The 17,139-nt window shown below is 39.0% G+C and overlaps 1 protein-coding gene across 4 annotated transcripts in view; it reads right to left on the bottom strand.

Annotated features, from left to right (window-relative positions):
* Window positions 1-17,139, bottom strand: part of MACROD2 (mono-ADP ribosylhydrolase 2) — a 1,970,509-nt gene that overhangs the window by 580,806 nt on the left and 1,372,564 nt on the right. For all 4 annotated transcript variants that reach the window (XM_080685397.1, XM_080685398.1, XM_080685399.1 and 1 more), the window contains exon 7: window positions 15,932-15,962. In XM_080685397.1, coding sequence (XP_080541523.1) covers window positions 15,932-15,962 — 31 coding nt within the window. The remainder of the gene's footprint in view (window positions 1-15,931; window positions 15,963-17,139) is intronic.

Here is a 17,139-nt window from a genome sequence, read left to right as displayed (position 1 = left end):
TATATATGTATGTATATGTATATGAGAGGTAATATTTCATTGTGTATTTTTTATTGAATTGATTGGTTCTCAAAACCATGCAGGTTTCAAGTATACAACTCAATGAAACATCATCTACACACTGAATCATGTGCCCATTGCCCCAAGCAAAGCCCTTTTTCATTCTCATTTTTCCACCCTTTGCCAATCTGTACCAACCCCCATCCCCCTTTTCTTCTGGCTATCACCATACTGTTGTCTGTGTCTCTGTGATATCTCTATCTATCTATCTATCTATCTATCTATCTATCTATCTATCTATCTATCATCTATCTATCTATAATCTAACTATCTATAATACTTGAAACCTGCATGGTTTTGGAAACTCATAAATTAAATATATATATGAGTTTCCAAAAATCTCCATGTCCACCCATGCTGTTGCAAAAGGTAAGAATTCCTTTATTTTTTTACATTGCGTAAATATATCAGAGTTTTTTAAATATATATTTCTATTGATTTCAGAGAGGACAAGAGAGATGGAAACATCAATGATAAGAGAGAATTATTGATTGGCTGCTTTCTGCAAGTCCCCCAATAGGGGATCAAGTCTTCAACCCAGGATGTGGCCTGACCAGGAATTGAATCCTGTCCTCCTGGTTCATGGGTCAACACTCAACCACTGAGCACACCAGCCAGGCTGTGCCACAGTCTTTTTTATCCACTCATCTACTGAAGGGCACCTGGGCTTTTTGAAGATCTTGGCTATTGTAAGTAACACTACAATGAACATAGTGATGCATATTCTTTTGAATTAGTGTTTCAGGTTTCTTCGTATATAATCCCAGTAGTGGGATCACTGTGTCAAAATGCAGTTCCATTTTTAATTTTTAGAGGAAACTCCATACTGTTTTCCACAGTGGTTGCACCATTCTGCATTCCCATCAACAGTGCACAAGGGTTCCCTATTCTCCACGTTCTTGCCAGCACTTGGCCCTATTACAAAGCCACACAGTCCAATGACCATCTGAGAGTCTGCATATAGTTTATCTAGGAGAAGAACTCACCACAGGTCCCTATTGGTTGCAACCAATAGTCCTTCCTGCCGGACTCAAGTTTGACAAGGTGGTGTTGCCAGTGTTTGGAGGACTGGGTTAATGCACTTCCCCAGCTGGTGCTGTAAGAATAGGAGAGCCTGAACTTGGAATATGGTGCCTGAGGGCAGTGTGGTATGTTTACTCAGGACCAGAACCAAAGCAGCCAATTGGCTTGCAGAAAGCAGCCAATCAATAATTCTCTCTTATCATTGATGTTTCCATCTCTCTTGTCCTCTCTGAAATCAATAGAAATATATATTAAAAAAACTCTGATATATTTACGCAATGTAAAAAAATAAAGGAATTCTTACTCATGCACTGGAGGGGGGCGGTCCCTCAGCCTGGCCTGCCCCCTCTTACAGTCCAGGAGCCCTCAGGGGTGGGAGGTGACCTGGCAATCAGGGGAAGGCAATGCCCCATTTACACCTCTGCTGATGCCACTGCCAGCAGTGCAAGCCTCAGCCAGCTGACCTTCTAGATCTCTCTCCAGGGCCATATTCTCTTTATGGCTTCCATATGCCTTGAGTTGCCTTCCCTCTACCAGTGTTCCCGGTGAATGCCCGAGAGCAAGTTCCTGTGCATTGGCCCTTTGGGATTCTAGCAGACACCCTCCTCTTTTGAACCCACAGAGTCCCCACTGATTTTCACTGCCAAATGCTATGTAGGCTTCTCTTCCTGGCCTTAGTGCTCTGGTTTTGGGGTCCCAGCATGGGGTTGAGATATCACACTTTTTTTGGGGGGGCGGGGGGGATATCTGCTGCCAAGATATCCCTCCAGCTTCTCATCCACTGCACCCAGGCACAGGATCCAGTCTTTTCTGCATCTCTGTCCTTCTTACCATTTGCGATGTAGCTTCTTCTGTAAATTCTTGGATATAATATTCCTATTCTGCTGCCCTTTAGCTGGTCATTCAGGCTGATTGCTATCAGAGATATTGGCCTATAGTTTTCTTTTCCTGTAGTGTCCTTATCTGGCTTTGGTATTGGGATAATGCTGGCCTGGTAAAATGAGTTTGAAAGTGTTCCTTCCTCACCCTAGCTCAGCCGTGGGCAAACTACAGCCCGTGGGCCGGATCCGGCCCTTTCGGCTGTTGTATCCGGCCCGCAGAGCCGAAAGAGCGGAGGCTTCTCTTGCTCTCCCCTCCGCTCCTTCACCAGCAGCAGTGTTAACATGGCAATGTCGGGAAACACGGCCGCAGCTCCTTCTTCTGAGTGGGTGGATTTATATCAGCCCATTCAGTAGAAGGAACAACCTCTCAGTCTTCCAGAGGCTCCTTGTAATGCCCGCGGACGCGTCTCCCGACATCACCCTGGGAATGCGTAGACACGTTATCGTTATCGTGGTGATGTAGGGAGACACGCCCCTGGAGAGCACAGTATCAGAGCCTTTCTGAGGTAAGATTAAGAGCTCTACTCAAACACAATTTTTTCCTGTTCCCACATTCTGTACATCACAATGACTTGTTAATAAAACAACAAAGACTTTCAGCTTTTAGGGCTTGTATCCACTGCAGGTTTTTTTTTTCCCACTGTGGACGCGCAGAACAGGGAAAAAGACACACAGAGGACATGTCACACTAGCCATGCTGCGGCTGCATTTTTTTGCTGCTATGGATGCGGTATCAATAACACTACCGTGGCCACTAACTGCATGTGTTAGCGGCAAAACAAATGCATTTTGCTCTGCGTTTGCTTCTTCCCTTTGCTCCTGTAAAAATGCGTGCTACAGGGCATTTGTGTTAACATGCACCACTGCACGTTAGCATCAACGCTGGTGTTAAAATGTTTGAAATGAATAAAACTATTGAAATTAAAAAAAAAAGACCATACCCTTTTATGTAATGATGTTTACTTTGAATTTATGTTAGTTCACACAAACACTCCAACCATGCTTTTGTTCCGGCCCTCCAGTCCAGTTTAAGAAACCATTGTGGCCCTCGAGTCAAAAAGTTTGCCCACCCCTGCCCTAGCTGGTTTGGCTCAGTGGATAGAGTGTCAGCCTGTGGACTGAAGGTTCCCAGGTTTGCTTCCAGTTAAGGGCACATGCCCGGGTTGTGGCTCGATCCCCAGTAGGAGGCAGCAGATCAATGATTCTCTCTCATCACTGATGTTTCTATCTATCTTCTTCTCTCTTCCTCTCTAAAATCAATTATATATATATATATATATATATATATATATATATATATATATATATATAAAAGAAAGTGTTCCTTCCTCCTCATTTTTTAAAGAAGAGTTTAAGAAGGATTATAGTTAATTCTTTAAATGTTTGGTATAATTCACTAAACCATCTGGTCCTAGGCTCTTCGGTGTTAGGGGATTTTATTTTTTATTTTTATTTTTTTTACTAATTCAATCTCATTACTCAAATTGGTCTGTTCAGTTTTTTGTTTTGATTTTTTCTTCATGACTCAGTCTTGGTAAATTATATGCTTCTAGGAAATTATCTATTTCATCTATGTTATAATTGTTAGTATATAATTTTCATAGTAGTTTCTTATGACCCTTGGTATTTCTGAGACATCAATTGTAATGTCTCCTCTTTCATTTATAATTTTATTTATTTTGGGTCCACTTTTTCTTGTGGTTACTCTAGCTAAAGGTTTGTCAATTTTTGTTTATATTTTCAAAGAACTGACTCTTAGTTTTATTAATCTTTTGTATTGTTTTCCTATTATCTACTTCATTTATTTCTGCTCTAATTTTTATTATTCCTTTTTTTTCTTCTAACTTTGGGTTTCATTTGTTCTTTGTAGTTACTGGAGGTATGTATGCTTTTATTACTAAAACCTTCCTTCTTCAATCTGCTTTTTTTGCATCCTTTACATTTGATATGTTGTGTTTCCATTTTTATATGTCTCAAGATTTTTTTTTTATTTCTCCTTTGAGTTATTCTTGGATCCAATAATTGTTCATGACTGTATTAAGTTCCATATATATGTGAAATTTCCAGCTTTCCTCCTGTCATCTATTTAGTTTCATTCCACTGTGGTCAGAACAGAGACTTGATAAACTTTCTATCTTCCTGAATTTTTTGAATTTGTTTTGTGGCTTAACAGATTATTTATCCTACAAAATGTTCCTCAGACACTTGAGAAGGATGTGTATTCTGCTGCTGTTGCGTGGAATGCTCTGTATATGTTTTTAAAGATCCATTAGTCTAAAGTGTTGTTCAAAAAACCTTGGGCTTCACACAGTCCTGGGCCAATTTCTATCCACCTTTGTTGTTGTCTCTGAATGGCATGAGGAACAGAGCCACCATATCTTACCATCCGTCACTTCCCCAGTAGGTTCTTTCTTACCTTGACTCAATGCAGAATGCAAAACCGTTTCAATGATTTTACTCCTTTTTCTACTTTTTTAAGTAAGCACATAGTTTCTTGAACTTCTTGACAAAAGCTGCCTTTGAATGCATTAAAATACACAGTGGTGTAACCGGTCAAGATCAGTTTATTCACCACTGAACCTCCATTGGGCACTGCACTTCCCTCTTGAAAAGAAAGCTGCATGGAGATTATGATGGGCCTGTGGCAGGAGAAATGATGAAGCTGGAGGATGGCTGGTAGAAATACAGAGAATTCCTGCCTTCCCATTAACTTATTTGGTATTAATAGCTCTGACACAGTAGCCCCATGTAAGATGGCATTGCTTCAAGTGAAAAAGAGGGTGCCAAATGGAAAAAGTGGATGGTGGAAAGGATGGGAGCAAAGAACGCTAAATGGAGAGAACAGAAAAGCAAGTTATTTTCCTAGACAGAGGTTGGTCTGCATGTCCCAGTCTCCTTCAGCCTAGCAATGGCTGCCCTGTATGAGACAGCTTACTTGCTCCAGCGTCTTGGCATTTCCATCTTTTTGTAACTCTTCTCCTTCACCATCTCCTCATGCTCACACCATGTTTTCTACTTCTTACCTTACCCCATGGCTGGACAAGTGGTTTTGAGTGAAAGCTATTGGGAGAAAAGCTAGACCAGGATCCCTTCTACACACACACACACACACACACACACACACACACACACACACACACACTGCTCTTAGGTCGCAATATGCCTTCAACATATGCAGAGATCTACAAAAAGAATTTCAAGGCAAGTTTTTTTACATTTTTCCAGATCCCCCGATGCATATTCCTGCTTTATCCTAGCAATGAGTCATATTTGCATTGTTTTATGAAAGATGAAAAAGGCTGATGAGTCTTCATTTCCTTCTATATGCAACATGGGGAAACAGCAATGCTGTGCACTTCTCTTTCTTTCACTATGGATGAGGGAATAAAATATTTGCAAAGTTGAAAAAATCGAGAGGCAATAATTTAGGAGGCTAACCTTTCCCTATGGCAGTGCCAGCAGATCTTTCCAGCTTGCTAAGGGATTCAGAATTTGCAGAAGCTGAGAGTCCCAGAGCTGCTGGTGATCACTTTCCCAGGTTCCTGTAATTATATGCAAAGGCTGACATTTGTAAGGTTGGTTGAATGCCTGGCTTTTAAAATGGGGCATTGGCAATGTGCCGGAGGCACCATAAAGCACAGGATGGGCAACTTTCTGAGGGTTAATTTTACAAGATTTATTGGAAGAAGACCGTAAAATTACTTAACAGGTAAGTAATGTAAAGACTTTGTTTCAAGAAAAGGATTACAATATATTCATGCTTTAGAATATAATGTGATATTTAAACTAAAAAATAATTTCTTACTCATGTAGACTATGCACTGGGACCCCAAGGATGTTACAGATGCATCAAAATGTACATTAAAAGGGGCGTGGATAATAAAGTAGGAGCAGTACTGATATGATGAAGAGATGGATATGCAGGTACTTTCTATATTAACTCAGTTTTAACAAGTTACTGATGGTAGACCCAGTGACCTCGGGTGGAATGGTCTCTACAAGAAGGATGTGGCAAGAAGAAGTCTGAGTAGAAGAAGATGCAGGGGAGGGAGTAGAGGGCAAAGGGGAAGTCATGACCCTTATTGGGATAAGTCTTTGGGACTCACGTCTGAAGAAACCTCAGTCCAACTCATTTTTAATTCTAATAACGGAAAGTATATATTAATACTCTTCCCAATTACATATGAGAAAGCTTAGAACTGAGGTTCAAAGAAGAGTTTAGAGAGTAGTAGACCATTCTGAATGATAATCTCATGTTCCTCTGATTGCAAAACCCATACCGGGGCATCTGTTTGCAATTCTCACAGGAACCAGTTGGGTGTGGCTCGGCAAAAAAAAAGGGGGGGGGTCTCCTTTTTTCCAGCCAGAAAAATACGAAGTTAAGACAGGTCTGACATCCAAAATGGTGTCTAGCTCAAAGAGCCTATGATCTTAGAAATGAAAAAATGTGCAAACTTTCTCAGTGCTTTTAGCAACAAAAAGCAAGCATTGGACTTTTCCCCTCTTCAAGCCAAGTGGCGGTGTAATTGTCATCTACTCCCCAAGGTTTCCTAAAAGGATGCATTTGCAAGCTATCTTACAGAGCCACAGCTTGGTTTTGTCCATAAGAATATACTGTCTTAGGACCTGGGATTTCAATTTTGAGACCACGAATAAATACAATTGCTTTGTCTCTCTCATCACTGAAAGATTTTATGTACATACAGACAAAGCAAAATGGTTTTATTCCTAGGGCTTAGATAAGCAGCTTGGAATTGCAGAAGCAAGGTGACCAGTGTTTAAGCAATAGGCTACAGTGCTTATTATGGCTAATGTAATGTATAGAAAGCATAGTGTGATGTTACAAACAGGTTTCATTTTCAGACACCAAACTCACAAGGGTGAGCTACAGGACACAGAGGTAGCTAAGAAGTAACAAGTGGCCTTCAGAGAAGCAGCAGAAGCAATCCCACAGAAAGCAAGGTGGTTCTCATGATAAGGGACTTCTGACTGGTGTCATTCAGAGCCTAAGTAAAGCCTCTTTCAAAATAAATTACTTGTGGATTAGAGCTCCATCCTCGGTAGGGGGCATGCAGGAGGCAGCCAATAGATGTTGCTCTCTCATCAATGTTTCTATCTCTCTATCCCTCTCCCTTTCTCTCTCTCTAAAATCAATAAAAACATTTTTAAAAAGTAAATTTCTTGTTCAACAGTTCAGATACTCTTCTCAAATGTAGTGATATAAGTGAATAAACACTCAAAGCCTTCTGCTCTCAAGAAGCTCAGATTCCAGAGGGAGAGTAATACTAACAATAGTAGCAAAGGTAAAGTTACTACTAGCAATAATAGTAACAATCATTCTTAAATGTTTATCTTTATGTATCTGATACCATGATAGACACTTTAACATATTATCTAATTTAATCTTACAATAAGCCCATGTGATGGGCATTGTTATCGCATTTGACAATTGAGGTCACTGAAGTCTAGAGAGATTAACTTGCCTGAGGACACAAAGCTAATAAGAAACAGCCTCAGATTTTTGCACCTAGATCTATGGGACCCTGAAACCGATGCCCATAGCGACTCTAATATGTGCCCTCCTCCTTCGCTATTCCTTGTACTCTAAGAGAATCCTGATGCAACTATACTCAAAGAGTCATCACATACAATGACGAAGAAACATCCATCACCACCCAGGCAAGCAGGACGCAGAGCCATGAAGCAAAGGTAGCCTTGAAGAGGCTTGAGAGAAACCAAGCAGCCAAAGAATAAACATGAGAATTGTTTCAGGATGATTAAAAATTAACAACAGAACACCACTGAATCACAGTTACAATTTATACATTTAGATATAGAAGTTTACCTAAATTAACTGCATATAAGCATTATTCATAATACATAAAAAGTACAAAAACCTCAAATATTAATTAACTGATGAATGGATAAACAAAATATGATATATCTATACAATGGAATGTTAATAAAAAGAAATAAGTTAATGATGTATGCTACTACATAAATGACATCCTATATATTAAAGAGCTAATATGCTAATTAGACTAGACGGTGGAACGGCCTTCCAGAATAACCTTCCGGAACAACCAGTGGGCAGGGCCGCAGAGCCGGGAGGCAGCAGGGGCTGCAAGGGCTGAGGTAGCCGGGGCTGTGAAGGCCTACCCTTGCATGAATTTCATGCATCAGGCCTCTAGTTTTAAAATATTATATTATGTGAAAGAGGTTAGTCACAAAAGAACACGTATTTTATTATTCCATCTATAGAAAATATCCAGAACAGGAAAATACTGTACTGTATATAGTGAAGAAGATTACATTATTATTTGTCTAAAGAAGGGAGAGAGGGGCTAAGGAGTGACAGCTATTTAGGGGACTCTAAGAATTGACTACACTTTGCATTGGATGAGAATTAATTTCCATGTATTTTCTAATTTTTCTCATCCAGATTTGAATTATCTTTTTTGTCTTGCTCCACAAATACAAATATATGTGTATATATAAAGAGAGCTGACCAATGTTTATTTGACTTTAAGGATGAAGTTAAATAAACATAGGTCAGCTCTCTTTAGAAAGGACTTCAAAAATAATTTTCACAGTTCTTAGAGAAGTTGAGTATGTTTAGCTCTTTAGGACAATGATTTTCATGTCAAATTCTTTTTAGTCGATTCTATTTTAAGAATGAACCTTGAAATATGTTTAAAAGAAACTATATTGGTTAAGGTAAGGCTAAGATGCTGTAACAAAGAGGCTCCAAAATAGAGATGTTTATTAAATACATATGCTTATTTCTCTCTAGGATAATAGTTCCAAAATGAACATTCTGCTGGTGAGAGAATTTGTTCCATTCTGTCACTTTAACAGTCAGGAATCTATCATGATGTTAAGTAGTTAATTTGCCTTATTTAAGGCATTGTTCTCATATTCTTACCTTTCCTGATTCCAGCAAAGGAAACACACAGAAGGTCACATACCTTATTTTAAGGTACCTGGACTTAAAGTAGCACTCATCACTTCAACCTGCCTTCCATTGGAGAGGAATTGGTCTTGTGACCAACCTCACTACAAAGAAGATTTGAAATGTGTTCTAGCTAGAACAGATGTGCCTGACTACAATTCCATTATGTAGAAAGCGGGGGGACTGAATTATGATAGACTTTAAGATACCATCACTATTAGACTGGTCAAAATCCAGAACATTAACACCACCAAATGCTGGCCAGTGTGTAGAAGAATAGGAACCCTCTTTCATTGCTGGTGAAAATGCAAAATAGCACAGCCACTTTAGAAGACAGTTTGGTGGTTTCTTACAAAACTAAACACATACTTACCACATAATTCAGAAATTGTACTCCTTGATATTTACCCAAAGGAGTTGAAAATGTATGTCCACACAAAAACCTGCACGTGGCTGTTTTTTAGCAGCTTTGTTCCTAATTGCCAAAATTTGGAAGCAATTAAAACATCCTTCAATAGGCAAATGGATAAAATGAGGTACATCCAGACAATGGAATATTACTCAGCACTAAAAAGAAGTGAGTCATCAAGCCATAAAAAGACATGGAAGAACTTGAAATGCATCTTCCTATATGAAAGAAGACAGTCTGAAAAGGCTATGATTTCAACCATCTGACATTATATAAAAGGCAAAACCATAAAGACATAAAAAGATCCATGTTTGCCAGGGGTTGGGTGGGGGAGAGATGAATAAGCAGAGTGTAGAGGATATTTAGGGTAGTGAAAATACTTTGTATAATATTATAATGGTGCATGCATGTCATTACCCATAGAATTTACATGGAGAGCAAACCCTAAGGTAAACTATAGACTCTGAGTGTTTATGATATGTTAATGTAAGTTCATCTTTTATAACAAATGCACCACTTTGGTGCCTGGTGTTGATAATGGGGAAAGCTTCAGCAGGATCAGCTCCTAAAACAATATTCAAATATGATATAACTGAAATGGCTTTGGCCCTAGCACTGTATTTTCTCAAAGAGTAATAAGTTTGCACTGATTCTAATGTTACTTTGCTTTCAAAGCCAGCAATTAACTCAGGGATTGCCAAGAACAATAATGCTTCATATAGTAGGAATAACATGACCAGGGGAAAAAAAAATAGAATGTCAGAGAAGGGAATTTATGAGAGAGAAAAAAAAGAGTCATCATTAGACCACCTGAAAGGAAGTTTTCAAAGCAAATGGAAATATCAAAGGGAAGAGAAGAAAGCAAGAGGGAGGGGAGACCTGTCAGGGGGATGAAAGAGAGGGGCACACATTTTTGTCAATTTTGCTCTGGTTTCCAAATGTATTACATAAGGTAAGTCTTCCAGCAAGCCCAGAATTGCACAGCAATAGTTGTCACACCCTCTGAAATCTGTCAGCGTTTAAAACTGACATGGGGCATGCCCTCAGGATTGCCATTGGAGAATGCTTTGGTTTCTTTCCAAGTCATGTCTGTGAATTTAGACAGATGTAGTGATAAAAATATTGGCCGAGGAGGTATAAGGTTAACAAAACATCGCGTTGGTCTCCTTTTTACCAGTTAGAAGAAGAGAAAACCTGAATGCAAATGAGGGATTCAATTAGAAAGCTATGTCCTGGCAGCATTTCATGGAAAGCAGAGCGGGACCAGGTGACTTGATAGAAACATGCCTTCCATGTTGATAACAGAAATAGAATGAATAAATATGGGAGCTGAATTAATCTGGTTATGCTGTACTTAATTTTTTTTCTGCAAATTTCCAGCCAATATCTCAATGTCTGAAATTAGTTCTTCTCTGAGAACATCGCCTCATACCTGGAAAGCAAGATTCAAGATTTCTCTTTTTCTCCATAGAGAATATTTCCCCAGTTACGCCAGGGGCACGCTTTTCCACCTGTGCTTCATTTCTGTGAACTATATGGACTCTCATAAAATGGACTGAACTTATTTTTGCTGTTCACTTCTCCGTAAAAATTCCATTCCGATGCATCATGTCTAGCCTCCTTTGTTAAACTTATTAGCACCACGGTGTCCAAGCCTGGCTCGGAAGGCAGAGGCACACACAAGATCTGAAATGTCCATCAGGGAAGTTCAGGTCTCTCCCTGGGAGACTGGCTTAGCGGCCAATCCAAGTCTTTAACAGGAATCTGGGAGTTAAGAGCCCCTTTAAGCCTCATCTGGATCCATTTTTCCAAAAGTAGCACAGGCCTCTCTTTGGTATTTTACCAAACGTGGCTTTTCATCCTGAGTGCAAGCAGTCGGTCTGGTGCCCTGTGGACCCATCTTGGAAACATTACGCTGGCGCAGCAGCAGCAGCAGCAGCGGTAGCTGCAAGTCGAATGAAAAGTCTGGATCCTGCTCTGGGGAACTTCAAAGTGGGCAAACCTGCTCCCATTGTGTTTCTCCCTTAAACCTAGTGGAGTCTCAGGGCAGATATGTCTCTGTCTTGCAAGAAGGCACAGCTGCTTTGGCTGCCCTCAGGTCTTGTCTTCCACAGGCCGAGGAAGGCGGGAGAGGCTGGGCGAGAAACTGGCTTCCACCCTGGTCCCGAGCACCCCCAAAGGACTGGTGTGCACCCGATCCTCCCGTCATGCTTTGACTATGGGGATGGTTTCGGAGTTTCCATGAAATGGGAATGCTTCCTCTTGAAATTGCCCTGGCATGAGATCGTCTTGGCAGTTAAATGAACAAACCCCTTCAAAAGATGGCTCCACCACAGTCAAAATGTTGTTATAGGAGAACTAGAATTACATTGGGTTAGTGGGTCATAGACCTAAAAGGGAAGGTGAATGCAAAGCAAATAGTGTCTGAGAAATTACAGCAGGTGGGGAGGTAGGCTGGCATGAGGGAGGGTCAGAAGGGGCCTGAGGACATCCTGTACCTCCCTGACTGCCCATCAGCCTATGGGCCATAAGAAACAAAGCTTTCTTAAACGATGCTAAATGCTGTATTCACGTTGGCTCCCTAACTGAACAAGTTCTCATGTTTTCATTTTACCTTGTCTAGGTGAATACTGCCATGCCTACACATACCATTTCCAGTTTGAGGATTTTTTTTCTTTTTTAAAAGCACATTTGTTTTTTTTCTAAAATAAACACATTTGCCCATTAAGGAAATACTAACTGGGTAGCTTTCTCTACCTGTAATTTTGCCAATAAATCATTATTTTTTAAAAATATATTTTATTGATTTTTACAGAGAGAAAGGGAGAGGGAGAGAGAGTTAGAAACATCAATGAGAGAGAAACATCAATCAGCTGCCTCCCGCACACCCCCTACTGGGGATGTGCCCGCAACCAAGGTACATGCCCCTGATTGGAATCGAACCTGGGACCCTTGAGTCTGCAGGCTGACGCTCTATCCACTGAGCCAAACTGGTTAGGGCTGAATCATTATTTCTTAAAAATTTATCTTTATTGTTAAAAGTATTACAGATATCCCTCTTTTTATACCATTGACCCTCTCCATCCCCCACCCCTCCCAGCCTTCACCACACTATTGTCTGTGTCTATGGGCTATGCATATATGCATATAATTTCCCTGGGTTAATCCCCTGCCTTCCCTCTGAAATGCATCAGTCTGTTCCATGCTTCCATGTCTCTGGATCTACCTTGTTCATCAGTGTATATTTAGTTAGCTAACAATTTGGTTTATAGTCATTACTGTTGTCCTAAAACAACAAATATTTGCTGAGCTTCTGCTAGGGACACAATGCTAGGCACTCAGTGTGCACAGAATATGCACAAGTGAATCTCTGCTAATTCAAGAATGCAAATTGGCTGTGAAAACAGGATATATAAACAGAATGCTATGGAACAATATGAGGGAGCAGTTGTCAATTGTGCGAATTACAAATGCTGAAAGATTTCCAGAGATATAATGGCCACCAAAAGTTGGTACATTCAAGGAAGACTTCTCAGATATCAAGCTTCAACCTATATAAACACGTATGATGTGTTTTTGTCTGGGGGTTGGGGTACAGATCAGAATAAAGTGGTAGTGGTAATGATAGTGGTAGTAAGTTTGGTGCATGTGTGTGTGAGTGAGATAAGGGATACAGGGTTGTATATGCCATGTTCTGCAATTCATCAACTCACCTGTGGGTAATAGAAAGTGTACGCATAATGAGTGGATGCCAGGAAATATTTCAAACTATATATGGCCCTAGCCGGTTTGGCTCAGTGCATAGAGCATCAGCCTGAAGATGGATGGTCCTAGGTTCAATTCCAGTCAAGGGCACATACCTCAGTTGCAGGCTCCTCCCTGGCCAAGGCCCTGACTGAGGTGCCTGCAGGAGGCAACCAATCGATGTGTTTCTCTCACACTGATGTTTCCCTTTGTCTTTCCCTCTCTCTTTCCCTCTCTCTAAAATCAATGGAACGATATCCTCGGGTGAGGATTTAAAAACAAACAAAAATCAAACAAAAACTATATTATGGAGAAAACATTGTCCTGAGAAAGGTTGAGGGAATAATAATTTATACGGTCAAATGACCACAGAAAATGATGCAAACTTAATGCCCCTTTTAAAAATGCAAAGCAAGAGTACATATGAAATTTTTGGCATACCAATCTTCATCCTGGAGAAGAGATTTCATTTTCCCTCTTCATAAAATTTGAAAGTACTGATACATAAAAATGCCCATTATTTGGTCTAGAAGGAGTGAACGTTCACCAGAAAGTAATGGAATACTATCAAATTCTTCTGAGCAGATGGAAAACATGCATCAAGCAGTGTTTTTGAAAAATTAATCTAGTAAGCCTTAGACTGTGGAAGAATTAAGGGCTGGAACCAGGAGACCTTTCTGAATATTTGCTCTAAATCCATTCCAGCGTGACTAACAACGTGTTGGGAATTTTTGTTTGCTTGCTTTTCAAAAATTTTCTTTTTAGATGTGGACTACTTTCAATTAAAAAATTAAATTAAAATTTTGGGGGTGACAATAGTTAATAAGATCATATAGGTTTCAAGTATACAATTTGATGGTAATTGGATAAAGAAAATGCAGTATATAGTAGGTTTGCAGTTGTGAATATACAAAACAGTGTTCATTCTTGTAGTAGTATTTTTTAAATTATTTTATTATTTTTCATATAAACAACTGTAATCCTACTTTTGCCAGAGTCTGCATATACCATGGACTACTTTCTTTAAATAAATATTATTTACAATCCCAATAAATAAAAATAAAAGTGAAGCTGATCAGGACAATGGAAACAAACAGGGGTTCTGCATAAGAGCAACAAAACAGCTGCCCTGCAGTATATGGGTGCTAGGAGGGAATCAAGGATCTTCGCAAGGTGCAGAGGAAATACTCCTCAGGTTGCAACATGCTAAAGTGTCCATAAACTAAAGAGAACTGAAGTAACGGAAAGTTAGTAAAACAGGGTCTGGTGGAGTTAAAAATAAATTATGGGGCTAACCAAAGAAGGAACCCCTTTCTTTTAGGGATTAAAATGAAACAAGAGCCACTTTGGGTTGGATTTACTTCTTACCATTCTCTCTTGAGCCTCTAATGTTTGTGTCCCTCCTCATTTTCTTTACTTTTTTATTTTCTTTTTTCTGCCTCTTTCCCCCACCCCCTGTTTTTAAGTATGTCATGTTTAATTCACCTTTTGAAATTTCTTGCACATTGCATAAGATTCTCAAAGATGAAACAGACATCAAGAATAGGACAGGTAATAAACATAGAAAATGATGCGCATAGTATTGTTTTTGGCAGTTTGATTTTTGTTTGTTTTTGTCAATGAAAATCAAGATTGTTGTGGAGAACATTCTCAAAATGAGAACCATTTCTGCAATGGAGTCTGATTTGACTCTAGACAAGGTGAAATGAAGATGTTGGGTCTTGATCAGGTAGACCTTTGCACATAATGCTTCCTTCCATTAAGCAAATATTTTAGGAGTTCTAACTGTGAGGCAGAAAGAATGGCCATAATGGGAATAATGCTCCCACACTGTGTTTCCACAAACTCAGTCTGCAGTGAAATCCAGACTGAAAAAAAAAGGCACGCCTTAAATTATTAAATAGTGTGACCAAATCCTCCCCCATTCAGCTTAATTCAGGCCTACAGTTTCCATTTTATTCTCACTGAAGCCTTCAAAAGAAATACCAGATTAAGAAGAATTAAGTCTCCTACCTCTGACTGCAATCTAGGCATCCCTCTCCTATAGTAATGAATTTAAACTATTTCTTTATATTTGTACACATTTTATTTCCCAGATAAGAGTCTCCTTATAAGAAGCTTGAGCTAAGAAAGGTTGTAATCTATTCTGCTTGATCAGAAAACCCTACAATGACAAATAAACTCCATTTTACCTTAAAATTGCAAGCCAGATTTATTAACAACCTGAGAAAAACAACTAGGGAAACGTCAGTGTAGAGGAAGAATATTTGAGAGCTTTAGGTTAGTGAAAACAAATGATATAAACACAGATGCTTCTACCTGTAAGTGAAGCAGTCACTACTTAAAACAACCTATCAATAACAAAACAATTTATCCGCAGTTTATTAAAACTATTATTTTTTATTAATAGTCACCTCTTTGGATTTTTAAAATATAAATATACAGATATATGCAGGTATTTGCATTTTAATGTCTGCTATTTTGCAATTCACAACAAAATAATGATAATGCTACGTTTTGTAGGCACTGTGATTCATCTAAGAGAAAATCCTGACTTTATTAAAAAGAAAAGAAAACATTTTCAGAGGTCAAATCCTACTAGAGAAAAATGTTTTGTTTAACAAAAGACATTGAGCCACAATATATGTAATCATTACATAGGGTATCTAACACAACATTCAAGAGCACAATAGAACATATAAATAGCCTCTCAAGATTCCTCAGTGAGATTTGCCCTTCATTTTCAGTCTCTTTAAATCACAGCAAACTATACCCATCAAGAATCTCTTATTTTTCCTGTTAATCTCACCTTTAACAAGAAAATAAAGAAATAGAAACAGTATCAAAAGCTAGATCACTTACCATAAATGCCTGTTGAAATGCAGGGAAATGCCTGTGAATAAACCACAAAAATAGCAGTAAATTTTAAAGATACAGCTCTGCCCAATCCTGACACCATTTATTTCAAATTCTCTGTTGCTTGATAAGTGGATGCCCCCACATACTCAGGGTCCTGAACCCCACTCAGTTCATGTAGGAGACGTGAAAATAGGCACATTAGGTTCACTGAAAACTTTTTCTTACCAGCATTCATCTCAGCTCACAAGAGCCAACTGTTGAATTTTCAGTAATCTTGCGAACCAATTGCTAAACACAGTTATTAATGAGAAATTAAATTACATAAACTGTCATGAAATAAGTTATATCCAAAAAATACTCAGAAATCATCTCATCACTTCCTAATCTGGCACATCTTACTATTGCCCCTGCTCTTAAGATTACTTATGCCCATCCTATGTGAATGGTGGAAGTACTAGGTAATGGTGTGCTACTGAGCATCGTGACCCCGCTCCCTATTAAGTGATATGCTGATGGCTTACAATCTGAAAATATCAATCCACATTCATGTTGGACTATACTTGTGGGTCAATTGAAACCATAGGTTGGCTATAGATACAAAATTTTGATAAAATTTAATGAAAGTATTCTTGAAGTATCAATTAACTATACAAAATTTATAATAAAATGTATTACACATAATTTATTCTTATACTCATGTGATGCACATTCTTTTTATCAGTAAAATTTAAAAAATAAAATTATATACACACATACTCATTTTTTAAGTCAGTTTTTAAACTTTTACTGGCACACCACTGTTTATACCATATGCTAGGGACTAAATATTTTTCCAAATTAGGTCATAGGAGAGGAGCCTCATGATGGGGTTAATGCTTGTGTAGCATCCCAAGCTTTCCACCACATGAGGGTACATGCAAGGTGAAGAAGGTGGTCTGCAAACCAGGAGTAGGAGACCCTCACCAAACACCAGATTGTCTGGCACCTTGATCTTGGACTTCCCAGCCTCCAGAACTGTAGGAAATAAATATCTCTTGTTTAAGCCACCCTGTCTATGGACAATTTTTAAGCAGCCCTCTAAATTAGACTTTCTAACAATAGAACATGACCTGAGCATGGCAAAGTCCTCTGCTAGTGTACCTTTGTGTGAAGTTAATCAAGCTGTTTTCATCCTTTTGGGCTATTTTCAACTGAAATTAAAGATGATAACA

The sequence above is a fragment of the Plecotus auritus genome (genome assembly GCF_963455305.1).
Source record: "Plecotus auritus genome assembly, chromosome: 8".
Classification (NCBI taxonomy): domain Eukaryota; kingdom Metazoa; phylum Chordata; class Mammalia; order Chiroptera; family Vespertilionidae; genus Plecotus; species Plecotus auritus.
This window is presented reverse-complemented; position numbering and strand designations above follow the sequence as displayed.